General features: G+C 37.2%; 1 protein-coding gene across 2 annotated transcripts in view; it reads left to right on the forward strand.

Moving 5' to 3' along the window:
- limd1a (LIM domains containing 1a) overlaps positions 1-25,919 on the forward strand; it is a 35,778-nt gene that overhangs the window by 7,191 nt on the left and 2,668 nt on the right. For both annotated transcript variants that reach the window (XM_079445114.1, XM_079445113.1), the window contains 6 exons: positions 5,500-5,601; positions 13,774-13,841; positions 14,531-14,593; positions 18,000-18,130; positions 20,128-20,179; positions 25,770-25,838. In XM_079445114.1, coding sequence (XP_079301240.1) covers positions 5,500-5,601; positions 13,774-13,841; positions 14,531-14,593; positions 18,000-18,130; positions 20,128-20,179; positions 25,770-25,838 — 485 coding nt within the window. The remainder of the gene's footprint in view (positions 1-5,499; positions 5,602-13,773; positions 13,842-14,530; positions 14,594-17,999; positions 18,131-20,127; positions 20,180-25,769; positions 25,839-25,919) is intronic.

Here is a 25,919-nt window from a genome sequence, read left to right on the forward strand (position 1 = left end):
ATAACTAGCTGTGGATTACTCCTAATTTATGCACTATTGAAAAGTGCATTGATGACCAAACTATTCTGTTTACATTCATTAGAGAAGACCAAGTTTAGGCACTGAAGGATGTTTGAAATCCACCTGTGTCCTGTTGATGTGTTCTGGATGCTGAGTTAGCAGTAAACGGCATAATAAGCCATGCTGGTGTTTATAGTCTCAGTCTGACAGCTGCTGCACCACCGAGATGTTAAGGAATGTCTGCATTTTACAAAGTAGCTAAACGAGGACAAAGAGACGATAATAAATTACAAGACTCTTTAGTGAAGCCTAATGACGGTTTTGCCTCTGCTGACATCCAAATGGTTGGCGTCCACCCTGTCTGAAGTCGGTTATTCTTGTCCTCTCCCTGCTGCTGTGTTTTGTTTTGGAAGAGACAGTGGATGAGATGTGAGTCGGGCTGGAGGGAGGGAGTCCCGCCTTGTGCACACAGACATACATGATGAAGGATTCCTTAATCTGCCTGTCGACTAGATGGCTTTATCTTAATTGTTGTCTAGGATTCTTGGCTTCCTGTCCCTTAGCTTTCGAGTTCATGTCCTGCTCTCATGAATGGCTGTACGCTGGGTCCAGAATTAACTGTTTGGCCGACATCTCAATGGCGGATGAACTGAGAAAATGTACCCTATTTGGACAGTTTTTTTTTGACCGAGAACAAAGCCTGAGTTTACAAGAAGGGATCAGTCCCTTCCCTGTTGCACTTTGCATTAATGTTGAATGCATGTTAAATACGGACACTTTTATTAGTGAAATGCGGGAAATTGTTTACAAAAATAATATTACAATACTGCATTCACAGTGAATGGTAACTGTTAAGAAGTAAAAAATAAAATCACGCTTTGTTCTTTTAAATATATATAAATTTGGGCTTGCACAATCATTTAACTAGTCAAACAAGTGGCCAAATGTTCACCTTATGTAAATAACAGTTTGGTTATAACTTATTTCTGCTAATTTCCACATTTTTAAAATGACATCAATCATTTAGACAACTGAAATGCAAGACAGAAAACCATTTAAATCATTGCACATTAATTAAATGGTCAGGATATTATTTTCCTATTATTAAATTAAATATTGAGTTAATTTAACAAATTTACTAATAATTTAACTGTATTTTGCATAATTAGTTTTTTCCCCCTCTATTGCAGTAGTATTATTTCTGTTTTCTCCTTGCATAGTTGTGACCGTTGGTGTGCCGCAACCAGTTCAGTTTATGCATTATGTGTCCGTTCCTAATAAAGGATGGGACAGCTGGCAAGAACCGTTTTACCTATTTGCCAAAGCTAATTTGTACTTGTGCGGCATTTGGTAGGTGTAAATTTAGGGCCCTGGCTGTACTCACATGAATGTATTAATAAGCACACGTGGGCTGATAAATAGCAAAAACAGATTTAGTCTTTAATTTTAGATGCTTTAAACAAATAGCACTGGTGCTGATGGGAATCTTCTGACTGGTCATGCTAGCTCTCAAGGGGCTACATTTACTGGTAATGGTTATTTTGAATCAATATAGATCTATGTGCAAGATGTATGCTATCTGAGATCAGTTTGAAACAGTCCAGTGAGCACATTTCCCTGCATGTGTCATCTGTGATAATGTGTGAATTTAACAGAGAGGGGTGCTTGTTAGAAATTCACTCCACGTGATTTGTCCATGATTTGTTCCAGATTGACAGCATCTGGAACATGCTCGATTACCACAGAAAATCATTTTGATCTGTCTAACAATTTGAAAAATCTGCAGCAGCTCATATTTGGTCAAATAAGCTTGTATTAATTCTAAGGCTGCAACTACCCTTTTTTAATTGATTAATCTATTGATTACTTTTCTCTAGTTACTCTATTAATCTAACATTTCCCCTCTGATATATCTAGTGATTATTTTCTGATTTGCCCTGAATAATCCAATAACCATAACTTCTGGCGTTTATCTTTCTACGTTTTATTCAAACAATGTAGATTTGGGTTAAATGTGGTTATAGGTTTGTTTGTTTAGATAAATTGCTCAGAGGGGTTTGACCAAACATTTAGACAAACTATTTTAATTTTTTATTATAAATCCTCCAAGCACCCGATTCCTAGCCATTTCTAATATACATTTGATTAATATGACTAAATATTATTAAATTGTAGAGAAATTCCAGGATCAGTTCCCTCTTCACGTAGGCCTAGTATTTTCATCGGGTCAGTCGTAGAAAAATCTGATTGGTTGATAACGTTTGACGTTTAATCCAGATGTGAAAAGAATTAATATCTAGTGCAAGAGCACGGAGAGATGTGCGAGTGCACAGGACAAATTTCTGCTCAAGAGCAGCGTATATCTGAGAGCGCGCGTCTGGTTTTGTGCGAGAGCAAAGGAAATCCACGTGCGAGCGCATTATTGATCTACTTTCGCGCTACAAAAATGCGCTCTCGACATTTGGCAGTAAAATAACGCCATACATCCGTATTCTAATGCTGAGTGTAAACAGCCTATTTTCTGCCTTTAGCTGCTGTGAATAGTGCTGCTGAGTATGATTTACTTCCGTCCCTAGTGCCGAATGTATGAATCCAGACTCAGTTTAAAAGTGCTACAACACGGCGTTTAAATGAATCGTGTCAAACACTTGTTTCAACTAAAAGCTTTTTTCATAAAGCAGATGTGGGTCTGATTGTGTTTGTGTATAAAGTCTGACTGTGCTTGGCGCGTTTGGACCAGGCTTTGCTGAGTGGGCAGAACTTGTTAGCATGATGTTTGCTGAATACCAGATGAAACAGAAGCTCTTTTGTGTAGGGCCAGCGCTGGCTAATAGCAGACCTCTGTCTGTTTAACGTTGTTATCTCAGCTCATGCTTGCTCATGTCTCCTTGCGTATGCCACGTAGACCAGCCTGAACCAACAGGGATGGACAAAGAGCCTCTTGTGCTCTCAGCTCACCTTCCTAACAGCCAGGCTTGTGATTTCTCTTGAGCTGTACAGTTATCTTAAACTCATCTTAATGTAATGTTCTCTTAAAGTCAAGTCATTTGGGGGAAGTCGTGGCCTAATGGTTAGAGAGTCGGACTCGTAATCGAAAGGTTGCGGGTTCGAGTCTCGGGCCGGCAGGGATTGTAGGTGGGGGGAGTGAATGTCCAGCGCTCTCTCCACCCTCAATACCACGACTGAGGTGCCCTTGAGCAAGGCGCCGAACCCCCAACTGCTCCCCGGGCGCTGCAGCATGGCTGCCCACTGCTCCGGGTGTGTGTTCACGGTGTGTGTGTGAGTGTGTGTGTGTGTGTGTGTGCGTGCATTTGTTCACTACTCACTGCTGTGTGTGTGCACTTGGATGGGTTAAACGCAGAGCACCAATTTCGAGTATGGGTCACCATACTTGACAATACGTCACGACTTTACTTTTTTTTTTTTTTTTTTTACTATAGGGTCTGCTTGTTTACTAATTAGCAGCTGTTAACTAATTATAGAGCTGTCACTGCAATACTCTGAGTTTAGCACCTCTGTGTGTGTGTGTGTGTGTGCGTGTGTGTGTGTGAGAACTATCAGAAGTATAGTATCACACTCTTGGTGGGCAGCAACTAAATAAGAAACACACACTATATTTTCAGTTCTAGTATGGCATTTAGAATTGATATTTTCTAAATATCAATTATATTATTTTATTATCAAAGGGGTCGTATGACACAATTTCAAGTTTGTCTTTGGAGTGTTAAATATATATATATATATATATATATATATATATATATATATATATATATATATATATATATATATATATATATATATATAATCCGTGCATATACAAGATCCATAAAGTCACAAAGATTAAAGTCTCAAACCCAAAGAGCTATTCTTTCTAAAAGTTAAGTCTCATCCATGCCTTCCTAAAACGCCTCATTCAAACATGCTCCCACAAATCTACGTCAGTGTTAGACAAATTGCATAACACCGCCCAAATGTTTCCGCAAAGAAAGAAGGTGTAACTTTGATTCTTGCTGTAGTATTGTTGCTGCAGTGGAGACGCTGTGTTTCCAATTACTGTATGGTAAGGGGCGTAACATTTCTATCACATGCTTGAGGTATTCGACCAATCACAACGCACTGGATAGCTGGCCAATCAGAGCACACTTTTCAGAACCTTGAGCTTTATAAAATCACTGCGTTCCCGAAAGGCAGGGAAGAGAGGAGCAACAATAAAGTAGCCTACATGACTGTTTCTTTTGATCTTTCTTATAAAACTTTTTATCTGAAATCTTGAAATTATTTTTGTAGGCAAATATAATGTGCATTTTTTTTCAGAATTAAAAGCTTATTTTATCTTTTTATGAGTGAAGGAAATTGATAGTCAAAGATCAGTCAATAGAAAAAAAATCCCTCAGTTAATAATGTTTAAAAAGCATCCCAGATAGGGTTGCCAAACCTGCAGTTTTCCCATGAAATTGAGCTACTTTTACGGCTACTTTCCCCTAGGGCAGGGGTTCCCAAAAACACGTTCCTGGAGCCTCCCCAACACTCACATTTTGCATGTCTCCTTTGTCTGACACCCATTTCAGGTCTTAGAGTCTCTTCTAATGAGCTGATGAGTTGAATCAGATGTGATTGATAAAGGAGACATGCCAAATGTGCAGTGTTGGGGAAGTTTGGGAACCCCTGCCTTAGGGCTTAAAGGTTTGACATATTGCATAAATTGTATTTGACTGAAATGCATATATTTTCCTAATTTTATATTTTACAAACTCTTCCAGATAATGAGTTTTTTTCCAGGGAGGGCACTTGTAGGAGCATTTGAGCTCCTTTATGAAAACAGACTGTTTATTACTACTAGGCCTATATATTGATATATTTGTGTATAATGCAGAACAGTGGCTGTGAATATGTATTTAAGGTATAGGAGTGGCATTTAGGATTTGACTAATCTTGGTTTATTTTTGATTGGCCATTGGGCTGGTTTTGTTTTGCAGACATGGCAACCCAGATCTCAGGAAGCACCTCGTGAAGCTTTGTTTGAGAGCGTGAGTCAAATGTGCAGAGCTGTGGTCTAGTTAAGAAATACACTTCTAGTTTGATTGTTTAACATAATTCCAATACCTCTATGTGTAATTACATAACTCCAATATCTCCATGTTTGATGTATTTACTATTTTTCTAATATGCAGAAATGGTAATAAACGAAACAAGTTTAAGGTGTTTCCCAAGCTTTTGGCTGGTAGCGTATGTGTTTGTCCTGGTCTGAAGTGCAGATTACTGAGTTTGAGAAGGTCAGAAGTGTGGTGCTTCACACTGACTGTCCGGTCAGAAGAACAAACATTATTGTGGTTAGTGTCACAACACAGCTGACCTCTGCACTGACTTCAGCATTGCCTTCTCTCTTACACACTCTTTCATTAAGTTCTTCTGACATATTTTTAATTGATGTTGATAAAATGGAGTATAGAATGAAATTGGAAGTGTGACCTGGCTTGTTTTCTTGCTCTTTTGCAGGCAGCTGTGTGAAGTGCAGCAAGGCTGTGTATGGAGCGAGTCAGGCGTGTCAGGCCATGGGCAGCCTGTACCATGACAGCTGCTTCACCTGCAGCGCTTGCAGTAAGTATCTCATACAAACTCTCTCAAGACATAAGTGCGCTGTCATAAACACAGGCTGCTGAAGTAATCTTTTTGCATTCATTTATAAGCTGATGTGCCACCGAAGTCAGCGTATTTACGATACGACCCTGTAAGTTTAGCTTGTTATAGAGCTGTCACTGCAATACTCTGAGTGTAGCACCTCTGCGTCTCTCCACTGACTACATCCACTACATATTTACCGAGTGATCATAACTACCGGTATATAAAATCTTTTGGAGTGACTCCTGTCAGCGTGGAATTATGACTAATGTCGATCTAGTGTGATGTAAATGTCACATGAATTCCGATATGACTGTTCAGACTGCGGTCGCATTGCTAAATATCTGACCTGAATCGGATTTAGGAACACATATGGAAGTGGGCCAAATCAGAATCATAAAGATAACTGTGTCATGAAAAATAGGACATTTTTTTTATTTTATTTTATACTCCAGTCTTCAGTGTCACAAGATCCTTCATAAATCATTCTAATATGCTGATTTGCTGCTCAAGAAGCAATTTCTGATTATTATTAATGCTGAAAACAGTTGTGCTGCTTCATATTTTTTGTGGAAACCGTTCAAAAGAACAGCATTGACCCCAAACTTTTGAATGGTAGTGTAGGTAAATAATGCTGTATGCTGTTCATTACCATGTATCGTGTTCTTTTCTAAACATTCATTCGTACTTGACAGCAGTGGCTATTTGTTTTAATTTATGGTTCCTCTGATGTTATTTTAAACCATCACAAGGCTTATCAATTGAGATTTATAATCTATATATAGTTGTATGTGCACATTTATGTTTGGCGGTCATATTTGAAGCAGTAGGTCTGGTTTGTGATGGATGTCAGGCTTCATCTCAGTTTGTCTGTGTTTTGTAAATGATTTATCTTGTGGTTGGGGCGTATATGTGTGTGTTTGGAGCATATAGGCTGACAGGAAACAGCACTGGGTCTGACTGAACTAAACTAAACAGAGCCTATGCACTGCGGTGAAGTTCAGATAAACCTTAATTCCATGCATTCATCCAGTCTTGTTTCCTCACACTTTATTTAGCTCCGCTCCGGCCCCTGGGACTGGCAGCTATTTGAAGGAAAATGAGCATTCCTGAGCTTCTCCTCTGCATGACTGCCTCTGACCCACAGCGTCGCTCTCCGCAACGGCTCTTTTGTTCTCTGTGTGTGTCCAGAGTCTTGTTATAAGCGCAGTAAATGTGTCCGCGTGTACCTCCAACTGTTTACACGGATTACGAGACTAAAGATGGTGGGAATGCGCAGCTCAGGAGAGAGCGGTTTCCCTGCTGGAGAGGAATGCAGGGAGCGTGCGAGTGAGGTGGGCTGACGGGTCCGATGAGCAGATGGAGGAATGTCTGATGTGTTTGGTCAGCTGGAGCCAGAGAGGGAACGAGAGAAACAGGTGTTTGATCTCCTGAGTCAGAGCGCAGTACGTAAATGCAGACACGAATGCTTTGCCAGTGCATTGCAAGTGCACAGTCCCGCTGTACTTACTCACCAACACAGTAATGAAAAAGGATTTCGCTTCAGCTGTAGGACTCTATTAAATCTGTTTAGTTTTTGTTTTTTACCAAACACTTTTTTTTTTTACTAAGTTCTGTTTTTTCAGTTCTTAATTATTATTATTATTATTATTATGCTGGGTTCTATTATATTCTGTTAAAATTAACTTTTAGTAGTCAAAAAGCATGTCTAATTAATTGAAATCATGAGTTATACAGTTTAACAATTTTATATTTTCCCAAATTCAATGTTTCCTGTTTTAATTAGGGATTCCATTTTTAATGTGTTAATTACATTTTAATAATCAAAAACAGGTCTAATCATTTGAGACCATGAAACATATTCATAACAATTTGAATATTGATTTATTAAAATAAAAAAAACAGAAGAAAAACTGTAATTCATTTTTAATAATTTTTTAATTTTATTATTACTACTATTTTTATTGCATTTAGAAATACAGTATGCTATTATTCTCTGTTCACAATTTCTTCAAGTTGACCCAAACTTTTATTTTGACAGGTTGTCATAAAGACCTTTTTCTTTTGTTCCTGTGTGTGTGTGTATATGGTAGTTTTTTTATTAAATACATTGAATTTTTATGACTAAATTCTGCGATTCGGTCCATGTTAGAAATCATAGAGCCCTACAAATGTCTGTCCTTTAGACCAGAATCTCTGTGCCTTTTAAAGTGATTCCAACAGTTTGCTATAAATATATTAACTTGTTCAAGATTCTCTTCAAACTGTTGCCTAAAAAGAACTATTTGCATAGCATTAGAGGGATACTCCACCCCAAAATGCAAATTTTGTCATTAACCACTTATCCCCATGTCGTTCCAAACCCGTAAAAGCTTCTTTTGTCCTCGAAACACAATTTAAGATATTTTGGATGAAAACTGGGAGGCTTGTGACTATCCCATTGACTGCCAAGTAAATTACACTGTCAAGGCACAGAAAATGAGTGCCATCAGTGGTTCAATCTGAATTTTATGAAGCGACAAGAATACTTTTTGTACGCAAAGAAAAGAAAATAACGGCATTTATTCAACAATTCGTCTCCTCTCTGTCTCTCTGTGTCAGCATAGCACCATTTTGGAGAGCATCCGATGGAGGCAAAGTGCGTACGCTCTTCTGTCACCAGTAACGCATGGATACGTATTGTACGTTTATTTACGCTGATTTGAACGGAAACAGCATATCCTTGCATTACTGATGACAGATAATAGCGTACGCACTTTACGTCCATCGTTTCAGAAAAAACGTATATTCCATAAAATACAGTAAACAGTAAATGGACACCAAAATGGCTAAAAAGTTGCATCAATTTAAAAAATGTTGGCATTTGTATCATGATGCATTGCTTCAAACATATTTTGCATTGGTAAAAACTATTTATTTATATATCATTTTTAGTAGATGCACTATATTTTTATTATTTAGAAAGTGACCAATCATTTTTGTATAATTTTTTTTCTAATTTGTGACCAATATTTGTATATGTAGATTGATTTCCCCTTTCTAAAGTGTTTCTCAAGCATGTTCTCTCGTCACCACAGCTGCTATGTGAATATGACGTATCGCAACACTATGGAGACCGAGGTGTGTCCTGAGAGTTACATATAGATTAACATGGCTGTCAGTCTGAACCAAAGAAATAAAAGCGAACTATCTGTACCATATTGAATTGCATAGCATCATATTTTTTTTTTTTTCAATTTCCTTGTATTGAATTACATTGTGTTAAATCGAATTGAAATCGGATCGCACTGCATCATAATAGTGGTGAATCGTATTGCATCGCGTCGGTAGCTGCTTCATATGTATCTTTAATGTATTGTATCGTCGGCTGTGCATTGCCTTCAACTATGGAGATGCACATCCCTAGTATAGAGTATAGATTGAACTACAGTGTCCTAGTTTTGGCGTGTCACTCAAGTTGCTTGATATAAATTATTCCAAATTTAAAAAAACTGTTTTTTTTTTATGTTGCAGATTGAGCTGGATCAATCCTCTATGCTCAAACTGATCTGTCAGTTATATCCTACAGAAGAACTCTTGCTGTGTTTAGATCAGAGGGCTTCGTCAAGCAGAGAGACTTAGAAATAGCAATAGGCTACACAATCGGCCCATATAAGGGAAAGTGTGAAGGAAAACATCGCAAAGCCCTCATAATACTTCAAATCTCAACAGGCCGAGAAGAAATGCTTTGATTTCTGGCTTCTTTTTGGACTCACTTCATGGACTTCAGAAAGTTGTGCAGGAAATGGCATAGTCTGCTGCACTAACTAGCGCAAGTATTTTACATTTCAAACTCCCTGCTTTGAACATCAGATGAGTCTTTGTATGTCTTTACCGAACACAAGCTCATAGAGAAAAACCCAAAAGTCACTGACTCTACCACTCCCAAACTATTTATCTCCTCTGGACAATCAAGATTTGCCTCCTTGAACTCAATTTGGCTTGTTTTGTGGCTTCTCTGTGAAGTCCCGGTGTTTGGCGGAGACTGCAGCAGTGGTTTGTGTGAAGGGACAGAAGATCATTGTTCTGGAGCTGTTAGGAGGCCAGCTTTGTTCGTGACCCAGTCCCAATGCGCTCCGTATCAGACCCACCAGGGATTCCCTGACATTTAAGTGCTGTACAGAGGTTTTTCAGCTGAAATGGGATGGTATGGTGGCTTGGTAGTCCTGTATCCTCCAATGTATTTATAGGTACAGTGGCCTTAAAAACACCAATGCATTAGATAACAGAATAACAAAGCAATGGCATCTTTGGTTATCTGATCAATTAGCTGCATTAATTGGTCTTAAAAGGTTAGGTGCCTCAAAAATGGAAATTCTGTCATCTTTTGCTCACTCTCATGTCATTCCCAACCTATGACGTTTTTGCAGAACATTAAAGATGTTAAAAGAATGTTGAGGTCCAAACAACATTGGACTCCATTGATTTTTATTGTACAGTCTTTGGTGATCCACAGAAGAAAGAAAATCATGCAGGTTTGGAACGGACTGTTTTGACAAAACCTAATGGAAAAGAACAGATCACAGAGATAATTTATAAGTATTTTCAAGTTTAAACATCCTTAAGAACATTCAAGATCAGCCATGCCTTATAAAGTAATTTTCATTTGAATTGAATTTGGAGGGAATGTTTTAAAGAATCACAACATTTCTCACATAACGTCCTTAAAGAGATAATTTGCTTAAAGCACACATAATGTGGTATGTACCAAATTAAACAGAAGTGGGTGGCTGAATTACATGATAAATCAGATGGCTGAAATCCAGTCTGCATTGCTAACATTTTGTGAACATCATTGAGATGCACAGCTAAAGCCCTTGAGGGGCAAAATGATCCATATGCTTCACTTTCAGTAAAATATGGCCATTCATTAGTCCGGTGTCCTCCCATGAGGAAGACACAATTTTCTTTCTGAGGAGACATTGGATTCAGAATGGATTGTTTCTTAGAAATCCTGTGTTTTTGTCTCTGCAGAATAAAGCTGAAGTTAAACTAGAGAATAACGTTTAGAGCAGTTTCTCTGTACAGTCATAAATCTGTTATCACAATCCTCTCAAAATTCATTAGCTGCCATCATTCAATTATCTAGTTCAGTGAATCTGTAAGTATGTCATAGTTTTTTGAACACATTAACTAACATAGAAACTGTTTAAAGACATCAGATTTTATTGTAGCTTGTTTGTTTTTTTTGGTGGATTTGTGTGCTTGCTGGTTTTTGAGTCCCCCGTAAGCCTCCGACATCCTCTCATGAGTAGTGTGTGTGAGAAAAGGCTCTGTATTTACTCTCATCTCTCTGGAGAAAGATTAACTCAGTCCTTTGGTCCACATCTCCCAGCATTCCCTGGGACTAACATCTGTTTCCTGGCAACAGACTGATCTTTGTATGTGAGATTTTAACCCAGAAGAATGTCTTGTCATTTTCTCACATACTGCCGATTGTCTGTTGCAGACTTCCACACTGACCAGGCTTAATAATTTAATTGTTGGTCTTGGGTAGAAAAAAAAAAAAATGAAGTAGCACAACATAGTTTCCAACATTGCTAATAATCAGAAATGTTTCTTGAGCATCAAATCAGCATATTAGGATGATTTCTGAAGGATCTTTTGACACTGAAGGCTGGAGTAACAGCCATCACAGAAATAAATGAGATTTTAAAGACCTCTGTTTTAACATTAAAGGGCACCTACTATGACTTTACACGCAGAATATACATCTCCGGTGTCCCCAGAAGTTGTCTGTAAAGTGTTAGCACAAAATACCCCACAGATCATTTATTATACATTTTGAAAATGCCTACTTTGAGTAGAAGCAGAAACACTGCTGTTTTCGTGCATGTCTCTTTAAATGCAAATGAGCTACTGTTCCCTGCCCCCTTTTCCAGAATAGGGTTGTGCCTTTACAGCTCGTTCCTCAGATACTCTGCTAAATAACATCTGTTTGGTTTTGATTATCATGTCTATCGTGCTGAGTGCGTTTTAAACCATGTTTAAACTTCTGATATAGGGTTTTTTGGGCGCACACATCCGAAGCACACACAGAAAGCATCTGTCACACGGCAAGTGAGAACTAAACTAAGTTCTCTTTCATGTCTTAAACGGTCAAATACACACAAGTTTGTTAAAAACATGAGTTACAAAAAAAACCTGTCTGTGAAGGTAAACAGCTGGGAAAGAAATTGCATGTTTCTATTAGATCTGTGTGGCAGCAGCGTAATATACAGTAAATAAATCAATAAATCCTCTGGTCTCCTCTGAACAATGTTCTGTGCTCATCTGTGCAGCCAAAGACAGAACAGTTAGCATGCTTTGCTCAAACTCTTGTTAGAACTTGTACACTGTTGTCGCTTGTGAAAACACAATGACACAACCATTGCCAAGTATTTTCTCCTTGAAACTGCGTTGAACCAAAATGTGGTTTGAAAACACCCGTTTCCTACCAATTCCTTACCATTACATGTCTGACGTTGTAAAGAACAATACATAAAATGCGTTACCATTCTGTTACATTGAATTGTAGAACATCTTATTTTGCTCTTCCTCTTCTTGGGAATCAGTTTCTGGTTCAAACATGTATAGCTGAATTAATCCAATATTGCCACTGTGTAGTGTTCACTACTTCAGTTAACTGAGTGAGTGAAGGCAGGTTCGAGCTGGTGAGAATGGATTGAGCCGGGGACTAATTTGCATATTAATTTATGACGTACATTCAAGCCATTTTAAGACCTAAAAAAAATTATTTCCATTTCCAAAAATGTTTAAATGTGTCATTTTGATTATCAAGGATAAAATTAGTGACTAGTTTTCGAATAGAAAAACCTATTTTAAATGAATATTTCATAATATGACTGTGATTATTTTTGATTACATAAATGCATCTTTGGTGAGCAGAAGAGACCTCTTACTGCCCAGAACTTTTGAATGGTTGTGCACTTGAGTGTCTCGGCACACAAAAGCGTTTCTGCCAAGCATCATTTGAAAAATCCAGCTGAGCAGTGATGGTTTCAGCATTAAAGTAAACGTTCCTGTTGCCAGCAGACTCATTGGCCCGGTGAAGAGTGTTTAGGTTGACTGTGTTCCACTGAGCCTGGATGGCAACAGCATGAAGGCTTTCATTGAGCTTTGGCTTATAAGGGTTAACAGCATCGGTCTGAACCCCCCTCTGCAGAAAATGTGCGGAATGTTCCCCTTTCCTGTGGGACGGGGTCTGTCTGAATGGGGAGGGTTTGTCTGTCTGTAAGTTGAGGTAAAAAGCCAAAAACAGTCCAGATTGGGACAGGAAGTCCATGGGCTGGAAAACAACAGCGAGTGTCTGAACTGCACGTTTCGCAAAGTGCTGTCACTTTCTTAATGTGTTTACTGTGTGTTCATTGGATTCAATAAACCTTTCCCTTATGTGCTTTGAGTTTAGCCTCTGATTTATTTTCGAAACTTGTATAAGATTCAATTATATCATTGTTAGGTATTTTTCTAACGAGGTTTACACTGAAGAACAGAGAACAACTAAGATGAGACAGTGAGTGTGTTTACAGCTGCAGTCTTCTGTGGTTATGCTTGAGCCGAAAGCATGTAAGGTCATGTGATAGCCTCGTGTCTTTATTGGGAAAAGGTAATAAATAGTTTAAAGAAAATCCAATCAACACATCATTACCCAGGGCTATAATAGTCAACTAAAACTAGTTCACTTTAAACCATAAAAAATAAAATTAACATAACTGAAAAAAACAAGTTTGAACGTAGTTTATTTAACATTATATACTAAAATAACTGAAATAAAAATAAATAGAAAATGTTTATTTTCAAAAATCATGTTTTTATTGTTATCATGTTTGTCAGTTAGCTGTATTTTTTTAGTTATTTTTACCTAATCAAAATAACCCAACCTGCTGCTTGATTGAGATTAATTAGACAATCAAAAAACATGATTTTTTTTTAAATTGTTAAAGTAGTTATCTGTTTTTGCAAATGAACTCTTCATAGACATTTAAAAAAAAAAAAACTGAACACAATAAAATTACTGTAACTAATGAAAACGACATTTTGCTTTTTGATTTTAATTAATGATCAGTGTCCCATAATGAATTGATGGTAAACGTCTTTGTGTGTTTCCTGCAGGCCGAAAGCTCCGAGGGAAAGCCTTTTACTACGTCTGTGGCCAAGTCTTTTGTGAAGAGGACTTCCTGGTATGCTGTCTTTTTTATGGGGTTTTTATGTTTCAACATGTTTTGAGACATGTCTTACAACCATAGATCATGGTTATGTCAGAAGAATGTGTCGTCTTATCTAAAGCATGTCTTTAAAGACATTATGAGGTGTCAGGTTTCAAAACATGAACCTGGTTATGAGTTCACATTAGGAGTTCATCTTATGAGCTCACCTTAACTCAACTTGGCTTAAGTAGAAGACCGGTGGGCTTCAGCAGTCTGAGATGTTTTTATTTTGGCTTCTTTTTATTTTTATACAAATGGAAATTGATTATCAGCAGAGTAATTTGAGTAAAATTCACTCGACTTGGAGTATTTGAGAATCATGAGCTTCAGTGGAAGCAGTGAGTTTCCACATAAACTAGTCTAGTGAGGTGGTTAGGTATGCCAAATTACTGCCACATTTTCCTTAGATGAGCAACAACAATAAAAAAGCTTTGTAAAAACACATCCAGTAGGTGCATAAATGGCACATTTGAATAGTTGGGAGGGTGCTTCAAATGAGGTGAAACGGCATTCCAGACCAAAAAGTACAGTTTGTGTTATCTTAAGGTTCTTAAATTAGATGAGTTGTTATATCTGAGCTGTTAATGCTGTGTGTATTAGAGAAAAGGAACAGACTGAAGGGAACGAGAGCTCACCTCTGTCTTCACTCGTGTCTTTAACAGTTCTCTGGGTTTCAGCAGTCTGCTGACAAATGCAACGTATGTGGACATTTAATCATGGACATGGTGAGTCTGATGTACCTCCACACCCTGCATTAGTCACTATATCACACTTCAGAGCTTGAAGGAACTGGTTTTGTTTAATTTACAAAGCTCCTTATTATACAGGGCTCTTAAATAGATTTGGCTGAATGGAATAGTCTTACTGTGTTTTAGGTGATTTAACTTGTGTACTTGCATCAAAAAATGACAATTATTATAATAATAATCGTTTGATACAATGTACTTACTGTGTTTATGTTGTATTGCAAAACACATTTGCTGCTATGGAGGTGGGATGCGGTTGAGATTAAGGACTGGTTTTATGGTTAGTTTTAAGATGTAATTACATGCAGGTATTTTTTAAACACAAGTACAATTTAAAACATGTTTGCATGCAACAGGTTTATAATCATTAACTAAAACCATAAAGACTTAAAATAAATGTTAAATGAACTTTATTTACAAAAATTCAGCTTGATCTTTAGTTTAAAGATGTACTAAAAACTAAACTAAAATTGAAATAAAAATTAATAAACACTGTATAGGCATATTTTCAATACACACACACACACACACACATATAAATAATATATATATATTTGTTTTCAGCTAGTGGCCAAGGCAACACTTCTCATTTTTGTTTAGTTTAGGAGTACTAAAATAACTAAAACTAATTAATACTATATAATATACTGTTACAAAATAATAAAAAGTAACAAACTAGTGATCGACCGATATTGATTTTTTTATAACCGATACCGATACCAATTATTTGCATGTCTATGTGCCCGATAACCGATATGCGGAACCGATATTTATTTACTGTTATAAAGTAAATAAATGACTGCGTGAAGTAAGTCCATACTTCACTTTGGTTTTACCTCCTTTCAGTCATCTTAACAAAAAATGTTTTGAGAATTAGCAGTCTTTCATGCAGGGCTCTAGACTCATTCTTCCCACTGATCTCACTTTTGCGCACGAGCACATAATTTGGTTGCAATTTGTTTTTTGTTTTTGCTACAACATTTGATTAATCAAGGCATGCTGATGAACTATTATGTAGTTTATAGTTTATAGTTATATGGTAACGAAAGTTTTCAACATTCAACTCGTTCTTTTTCATCTGTATTATTTGTGATTTAAATTTTGTGAACAGGAATTCCTTTTTTCGTGCGCTTTTTACTTTCAAATTTGCGATCTTGGTGTCACATTTTACAAGAAAAGATCATTGTCTGTTTTGCTTATATCTATACACCTTTAACTTTTTAAGACTAAAACAAAAGATGGATTCATTGTTATTCTTAATTCAAAAGCGCAACAACAATAAAACAGTAAGTTGACAATGACAAACTCTTACATAACATTTATCAACAAAAACGAATAAGACGAGGCATGGCACAGGACACACCACATGCTGTACTATATACCTAGTATATTACAGAATGTTTAGCAAACTCTGAGGAAGCAAATAAATATTAATATATATATATTTTTTAATTAAGGAAAGCCTCCATAGCATAACCTGAGGTAAACAGCAAAGATAACAAGCTTCTCAAAATGAAAACAAAAAGAAAAGTAAAACTAAACTGGCTGTAGCTGACAGGACTTGCATGTTTTTTCTACAAGAATACCACCACGTTCACCTTCTCTGGTTTAAGAAGCAGTCTTTTACTTTAGTTTGAAAACAAATCCATCCGTTGCGCTCCATCCGCGACGCGCACCTTCACGCTCGTGCTGACGCGGCGAGTATAAACCAGGCTCTACCCACGAAGCGCTCGGCTGAAAGCACCTCTCTTCACGTGATCAGTGAAATCTGACTCCTGCTATAATGTGCTGCGGCTGGCAGCGCGCGCTGTATGAAGCAGACGCTTTGGAGCAGTGCAGACCTGGCACTCGTACAAATGCGACCACGTCAAATTTTAACTCGCAAACAATTACCATTTTGGTCGCAGTCTAGAGCCCTGTCATGTTAAATGTAATCTTCGTATTACAACAATAAAAAACATTTTATTTATAAAAAGCTTTAGCAGCAACACTAATATTAGCAGTAAGCAAAATGAACATAGAAAGTCTAATGTTTTCAAATGGAGAAAATAAAGGAAAGGAGTCATATCAACTTCATTTTTAACTACAGTTTTAGTAGGTTTATAAGCTGTTTAATAGGATAAAGAGTGAAGAATAATTCACTGGATAATGTTAATTCACAGAATAATATTCTCTGGAATATTGGAATATAACAAGCATTGTATTTTATTGCATTTCTCAACTGGCATGCTCTAAATTATGCTGCTGACAGCGCGGTTTATATGCCTTTACACAGAACTATAGGCTACTCAAACTGCGATCGATCGCGGAGATAATAAATAATTAATTTCCATAGAGTTGTATTAATTTAGATGTTTATAAACGAAATAATGGTTATATAGTAAGTGTTAATACAATTTAGGGTGCTTCAAAAAAGTTAATCTTGTTAAAAGTTACATGCGGTGGCCGAGCTGAGCATTTCTTGAGCATCAACCCGCTGAGTGAACTGCAATATGAAAGCGGCTTCACGAGACTAATGATGAGCATATAGACAACAGAGAGAGAATTACATTCAATGCTTTTCTTTCCAACATGCAATCATTCATGGCTGTATTTATTTCATGCAAAGTTACGTCTTTATTGGGAGAGGACTTGACGGATTATCTATGTGACTCCGACTTCACGAGACTAATAGACCACAGAGAGAATTAAATTGAGCGCTTTTATTTCCACCATGTGCTAATTCATGGCTGTGTTATTTCAGGCAAAGTTATAGCCTATCTTTATAGGGACAGGGCTTGACAGAGTATCTTATTTATCATATTTCTTAGAGCCAAGTTGCATTTAAACTATATATCAGGCATTTATGTAATACATCTAATTTGTGCATTAATGCCTGTAATATTAAATAGTTTACTAACTACAGCAAATCAAGTACCTGCACGCCGTTGCTGTCTCGTCTCCCCTAAGATGCGCTGCAATTGCGATCCTGCGCGCAATTCTGAAAACGTCCACAAGATGGCGGTGTTTATCGGGGAATCCGATATTACAAAACCGATATTCGATTATGGAAAAATGCTTAAATATCGGGAAAAATATCGGTAAATCGATATATCGGTCGATCTCTATAACAAACACAACAGTACTAAAACTTAAAGTGAAAATATAAAAAAATAGATAGAAACTATATAAACTATATCAGTCATAAGATAACAAGGTACACAATAAGTTCATTGTATCAGATTATTAATTTAAATGTTAAAAACCTTAAATATAAAGATGTTTTCTCACACACAGATGCCTCCATAGAGTCATACTGTCATGAGAGGAGGGATATCACACACAAAATGTGTTTCTGTTGGTTGTGTGTTGTTTGGCAGCATGTGAACATGGTGTTTCTCCTCAGATCCTGCAGGCGCTGGGAAAGTCTTACCACCCAGGCTGCTTCCGCTGCGCCATCTGTAATGAGAGTCTGGATGGAGTGCCTTTCACTGTGGACACAGAGAACAAGATCTACTGCGTGAAAGACTATCACAGGTGAGTTTGTGTGGAGCTGCAGGCCCACAGCCAATCACGGTTCTTCATTATACATTTAAATGTGTTTATTCAGACTTCGTTTTATGGCCAGAAGACTTTTACGTTCATAAAACTGCACTGGTTGTGCCGTGTGCTTGTTTTTATGTGCAGACCACCATCATAACTACAAAAAGAAGTGTTTTCCTGGTATTATTTTTTGCAGTACATTGTCTCTTTGCAAACTCACATTGACACGCAGTATAGTTTATTTTGCAGTGCCACTGAAGATTTTCCAGTGGCTTTGTGTGTTTTCAATGTCCTTAACTTTTAATTATTGTGAATTTTAACCTTCACTTTCAAATATCATATTTTTGTAGTAACTTTAAAATTGAACACAATAAACTACATAGTCAGGCAAGTGTCAGCTATGTACTGAAGATGGACAAAATTCACTGAATGATTGAACTCTGCGGTGAGGACAAGAGCAAATAGTTCATATCTGTTGTTACTTTATATCAAGACTTTTAGATCTGTTTCTACTGAAGTTGACTTTCCTGATAAACCTAGCCTGGGAAATACTGATTTGAGTATAAAGTGTGACAACTAGCCCAGGTACTCCCCTATTTATTTAAGTTTGTGTCATGATGGCATTTCCTTTTTTTAACACTGCTTTTGAAAAATTGACCAAAACTGTAAAAAAGATGACCGTATTTGCATTGCCCAGATATTATTAAAGCACGTTGTTGATGGCTGCTCCCTATAAAATCATGACTTAAAGTCTGCATACACTGGAAACTGTGACACATATCCGAATGAAACTACTCCTCAAGAAAAATATGTAGGGTTGGATTTTGTCCATTAGAAGTTAATTAATTATTGTTTGCTAATTGCTGTGTTTCATGTAGTAATCAATTTTAATCAACATTGATGTGCACAGACGAGTCGGGTATAATAAAAACTGCATTCCATTAAAAAATAAAAATTGTAAATTTTTATTTTATGTTGACTTTTGGCTGGAAAAGCAAACTCCAGATGCATAAAGTGAGCTATATATTTCCTTCAGTTGATGGTAGATGTGCGCTTTTTGTTGTGCACTATTCTCCATAATTTCTTCCACAGGCATTTTCCTAGCAGTAGCTTGATGTAATGACATTTTGAGTTTTATTGGTGTTGAGTGTGTGTGTGTGCGCGCTTTGCTGCACTACAGATTCTTCTCATGCATCCTTCGCCATGAGCAGTGAACTGAGCGATGATTTCTGTTGTTCCAAAACCCCAGACATTCAGTCAGGGGGTGACCATATGGAGATGAAATCAAACAGTGCTTTTCCACTCTGTCCTCCTGGGATTGAGCTATTCGCGGTCTATAATCGAAGAGCCAGCAGATCTACAGTCTAGTCCAGTACCTCTATTCCACTCATCTCTATCTACCTTTCACTTCCAAGTCATGCAGTGGCCCAAACAAGTATTTGGGCACACTTATAAATGTCTGATTGTCATAAAATATCAAAGCAAATGGAAAAAATAGCACTTTATAAGCAAAATGTTTAACAAAAATAGTTTTTTAATTAGAAATGAATTGAGAAAGTCGTTGAATTATTCACTTAACCGATTTGTACAAAAATTTCACAATGTATTCTTTCAAAAAAGTCGGTTACTCAACATCTTGTTTATTGAGCTGTTGTATACATGCAATGTCACACTTGCAGTTGTGTTGTTGGGATGAAAATAAGTGTTGATTTTAAGAACAGCAGCATTAAAAGGATTCTCTATTGGTTGTAAAAACCCCATAACCAGTTCACCTGTTGGTTAAAATTCGTTGCAAAAAAATGGTTAGTTCTTGAAAAGATCAAGCATCATTTGCTTGAAGGCAACAGTTTTGATATTTCAAAAAGTGCCTAAATAATTTATGCAACTAAGTATGTTACAGTCTTGTACTCTGGATAAAGAGTCATGCTGATGACTTTAATTGCCATTTAGTGGATGATCTGTGTGATTATTTCTTGTCTTTTCTTCTTCAGAGTTCTTGCTCCTAAATGTGCAGCATGTAATCAGCCGATCCTGCCCTCTGAGGTAAGACGCATATCAGGACCAATTCAGCCTGTGCTCTATAAACTCTCTTCATACAGAAACAAATCTCATTCAACTGTAAAATGTCATCAGTAAAACCCCAGGAAATCACTTAAAGTTTGAATCCGCCGGGGGCATGAGCCGTACTCCCAGCCTGTGTCATAGAATCAGCTTTCTCTGTATTAGAGCCATGCACGCGTCACAGCACTGCCAATCTAGACTTATGTCTTTTTGCCTGTTATGAGACATATTAACCAGAATGAGCATGGGAATTTTTACTACTTGGTAAAACTGCTATGCTTAACATCTTGGTCATTCCAGAACATTTAAACCTTCTTTAGGCCTGAAACTGTAAGTAATTCAGTTAGCACTGATGAAAGAGTGATTACTGCTAAGTTAGTGCATGTGTCATTTGTTAAAGCCCCCCCGTCTATAATTAGAGACGACCCGCGAGGCATGCTGCTCTCTAACACCATCAAGAGCAAGAGCTCAGTTATCATGCACTTGCAACTCTATAGGATTTCCTCCTCTCCGATCACAGCCGAGTGCAACATCAACACTGTTCACAGCTGAAACATCGCGGTACCCAGAAAAGAGCAGAAAACAAAAAAGCATAGTTCACCCTAAAATGACACAACTTTTTAAAACGGCAGTTAATAGTAATACAAGAGTTCATAAAACAACAGTTCATAGTGATAGACTAAAAAGAGAGCTGTTCCTTTAAAAGCAACAAACTAACCCAAGTCTCATTGAACATATGTGCCTACATTCCTGCAAAACTCCAAAAATGCACCTATTAATTAAAATCTTGAGTGAATGCTTGAGCACCTGCTCCTTTTCCCCTTGATGCCCAAAGTGCCCTTTTGTCAAGGCATTTTTTTTTCTTTTTGTAATTAAACGCCCTTTTGTGAAGGCCTGCCCAATCTAACTATTAGTACAATTAATTAACAATAGTTTAGCCGTAAATTAAATTATCCACATGATGAGCTTTCACCATCTCATCTGGGACGATCTCACGTTCAGACAGCTTTAGGATGCCTTCAATAACGCCTGCGGCTGCCGTAAGTGGAGTTCTCAGCGGAGTGGTGGGCTTGTAAACTTATATTATTGAATTATTATTATTTTACGAGACCGGCGTGAAGGGATCATGCACAGCTGTTGATTATATTACTGTGTAGCCTGTGGAAGCACGGTTCGCTGCAGCAAGGGGCTACAATATTTTTGTTCAATGTTATCTTAATGACAATTTTATGATTGGTTTTATAAAGGCTACTACGAACACACTTTTCCGTGGAAGTAATTCAGGAAGTATATTTAATAGTTTCTATACTAAATATGTCAATCAGTACTGCATTTTTCATATAGTTTATTACCTGAAGATAACTTGAAAAACACACACAAACCATATATTTATGCAATCGTGTGTTTGTCTTCACGTTTCATGAGTAAAACTGTTTCTGCTTTTTATTCAGCTCAGCTACAGCAGTATAGTGTGAGTTTGTCCATTATTAGGACATTAAACATTCTCAAGTTAATTTGTCATTTACTTGTCCGAGTATAAAAGTTACTTGCCCAGAGATACTTTTTTTTTTTTTTTGAGTAATAAATATAATTATTTATTGTAGTTATACAAAACACATTTAGTTTATTTAGTTAGATTTTTCGTTTTAAATAAAATGAAAAAAATAATAAATTGTGATAATACTGTTGTATTTTAAAATAAAAAGGGAGTATTAATTAAAAATACAATTATTTTATATTAAACTTAAAAATAAAATGCTAATATTTACTTCTTTATAAATTAATTTTCAAACTTAATTTTTTTTATTAGAGTTCAATTTAATCAGGCAATTAGTATAATTAGACATTTGGGCTGTTACCAAACAAATGAAATCAGTATCAACAAAATTAATCTTTGCAATGCAGAGGAAACACAGAAAGTGCATCTGAAGTGGAATAGATATATTTACCCACTGTTAATGCAGCTCTGAGGGACATGCAATGCTTTTATCTGCAGTTACAAATAATAAATAATATTTGAAATTATAAAAAACAAATTGTAAATGTGAAATTAAAACCACCAGTAGGTGGCATCAAGTCCGTGTTAATAAGTGAGTCATTGCGATTGAACCGAATCATTTAAATGTTGAAACACCATCATGTGGCTCAGAGACCCAGAACAGTGCTGTGGCTGTGTTTGGAGTTATTTTTGTTGGTGAAACAGAGCAAAAACAGGAAATATGGTGTCTAAAACGTAAGTCTCTTAATGTTAACTTCTTGTTTATTGAACTGTTATAAATCACATTTGTAATCATAATGATTTTTGGAGCAAAAACCGGTGCTCGATCTTCGTGTGAAACTATATGAAATTATATAAATGTATACATTTTCTTCTCCCATATCTTTAATTTTCTGATCATTCTTCATGCATGGTATAATACTGAATCATGCAGTGAAAGAACGCACTCGCACGTGAGCTCGTAATGTATGCGTGCACTCTGTGTTTTGATTCTTGCAGTACACTCGATAAAACAATTACGAAATTTTTGCAAACGATATATATCGCACACCCCATAACAAAGGCTATATCATAAATAAAGGCAGTTATTATTGTTTTTGGTATTGACTTTTTCAAGTTACTTGTCTGATTTCTCTTTCACTTGCCCGACCAAACCATTCACTTGTTGCGGACAAGCGTTAATGTCGAGCCCTGTTATGGTGCGTTCACACCAGACGCGAATGAAGCGTTGAGCACGAGTGATTTACATGTTAAGTCAATGCAAAGACGCGATTAGACATCCTGCGGTGCGATTCGCGCGAATGGCGCGGAGCGAATTGAGCGTTTCGAGCGAATCGCGCAAGTTGAAAAATCTGAACTTTGGCGGATATTTCGCGCCGCGCCAACCAATCAGGAGCTTGCTCTAGTAGTGACGTGATTAAGAGCGGAGGCAGAAATCAAAACAACAATAAAGGAAATTCTTTTTACACAAATGTAAGTTTCAAGGTGCTAAACCTCACTTTCCTGTTTTCTGTAAGGACCTTAAATCTTACCTGGACACTCTTCTTACATCCAACAATTCCAAAGCTCTTAAAACTGTCTCATTGTGTCATTTTCATAATATTTTCACGATTTTGTAACTAACTGTATTCCTAATTGCACTTACCCCTGGCATTGTTTACTTTGTTTTTTGTATGTTCTTTATAGCATTCAATAAAAAAAAAAAAAAAAAAAACAACAATAAAGGACATCTTATGTTTATCCACTACAGAGACATCAGAGCCAGCGGCAAATGTCAGAAGGACTAGCCGAGGTTATGCTCCTCTCTTCGGCATACATGAGCACGAGCGTCCGGTGATCGCCTGGAGCTCACGGCTCCGAAATCGGCAAAGCACATTTTCAAATAGGGGCTGTTTTTATAAATAAACCGCAGATTTGAGTTTTAAACAACTACATTCTCGGCTGAAATACACACGTCCAGTGTTTCCATAGCACATAAAGGTGATTTTTATTTGCCAAATTCTATACATATGCTCTCTGTGGCAGTCATACCTGTGCGCCTGGCAGAAGCCCCGCCCATGATGCGAATTCGCGTCTGTTGTGCAGTGAATTTCACGCGCAAATGAAGCGAATTTCACGCGCGAATGAAGCGAGTAAACCCAAAATGTTCACGCGTCCAACTACGCGCGAATAGCGCGATTTATTCGCGCAAGTCGCGTCCGGTGTGAATGCACCATAAGGGATTTCCTGCACGTCAAAAGTTTCTGCGCAAGAGCGCCCTCTGGCTTCGAGTATGAATGAAACATGCACTGCACGAGAGTGTTCAGCTCTCCTGATATTCATATCTCCTCCTCATGGATACGAATAAAACATCAGCTCTCTTCTAATTTAAATCTAGAAACCTCTATGTGAAAACACCTGCTCGAGCTTGAATAAAGTGTGGGGGACGAATTTCCATTTTATTAAGATTAATATTAAAAATGCAGCTAACACAGTTCTACACACAGCAATAAAAACAAAGGTGCTTGTTCTCTTTCGTTCTTGCTGTTTAATTGGGAAAAGTTTAAAGCGCGTCGAGGTGTCTTTATGTTATCTGACTAATTAATTTGTTACATTTATATAGAGCTTTTCTGGGTACTCAAAGCGCTTTACATAGAAGGGGGGAATCTCCTCCACCACCAAAAAAAAAAACTAAAAAACTATTCATACTAACTATTATTATTACAGTATTTATTTAAAAAGAGAGAGTGGCTTAAAAATAATTATCACAACACTGGTAAAACAGGTGTATACTGATTTTCTCATCCTCCGAATTATACATATCAATCCTGTTTTTATAATCATCAGAAGCATCCAGTTCGATGCAAAGAGCACAGCCCTACTAAAAGCCATGTTCCATGTGCCCCTTTTATACTTTGAGCACCTGCCCCTCCAAAGGTCTCTGCATGGCCCTGTTACACAGGCACGCTACTGATTAATGAAGACTTACTTTTGCATGGTTCACAATATTATATGATGACCTCAAAACACTTTTACCATAGCGCATGGTTTACCATGATATGTACAATTTACCAGTGTAATAATACATTTCCATGGTCACGTTTAAAACATTTACCCATTTTGGAGAAAACTGAACATGCTATTTAGTACCAGTCACTGGATATTTTACATTGAGCGTGAATTTGGTTCTTCATCTGAACAGATTTGGAGACATTACATCACTTGTGAAGTCTCCAAATCTCGGATGGCCAGAGGGCAAGTATATTGTTGTTATATTGACACATTTTCATTTCAGGGTGAATTATTCTTGTAACTATTTAGTGCATTACATTGCCCACAGTCATTTTTGACTTATTATCTCCAGGCTGACATTACAGGGTATATGCAGGAATTCTGAAGTTAATTACAATACCTTAAGACTTTTTAAAGACCTTCTCAAAATATTTAAAGACCTCATCGCCACTTCAAGTTCTAATCAGCAACAAACCTTTAACTTGTGGGACTTGACAGCGTTGATGCCCATCGAGGCTACGCTAATCTTCTTTTTACAATACAGTAGGCCTCACGGTTGTTTTCATCGACAGGCTTCAGCAATTGTTTAAACATCCTTCTCCAACCAGGAGTCTGCAAACTTACATTTCCCCATTTCAGCGTCTGTTTCGTGACGTGGAGGGCATCACATCACGTGACATCACCACCCGGCGCCCCGAACCGATCTCATGGACTGAGCACGCCATTGGTTTTCATGGGGAGGAAAATAAATATATTCATGCATACTTTTTGGAGTCAAACTCTTTGGACAAAGCTTGAACAAAATGTAATACCTCAGACTTTTTAATACCTTTTTAAGGGCCTTAATTTTCCCAAAGTTGATTTATCAACTTTTAATACTTTTTAAGCCTCCGCGGACATCTTGCATTAACACAGTTGAGAAACAAATTTTTATTGTTAATCAATTGTAGACGGTTCATGTTTCTGTTTGGTTATTGGAGTAGAGACCGCTTTCACTGTGGTCATGCTGTATCATTGCGTGTGTTGTGGTAAGTTGTGTTTTTCCAGATGCGTTGTCATCTCACTGGTTGTTTACTCTCATAGGGATCAGATGAAACCATTCGAGTGGTTTCTATGGACATGGACTACCACGTGGAGTGTTATCACTGTGAGGTGAGTTCAACTTGGGAGATGACTACAGTAATAGAGGTCTCTTCTGTGCTAATGTAATGTCACTCCCAATGGTTAGTGCAA

The sequence above is a fragment of the Barbus barbus genome, assembly GCF_936440315.1.
Source record: "Barbus barbus genome assembly, chromosome: 21".
Taxonomy (NCBI): domain Eukaryota; kingdom Metazoa; phylum Chordata; class Actinopteri; order Cypriniformes; family Cyprinidae; genus Barbus; species Barbus barbus.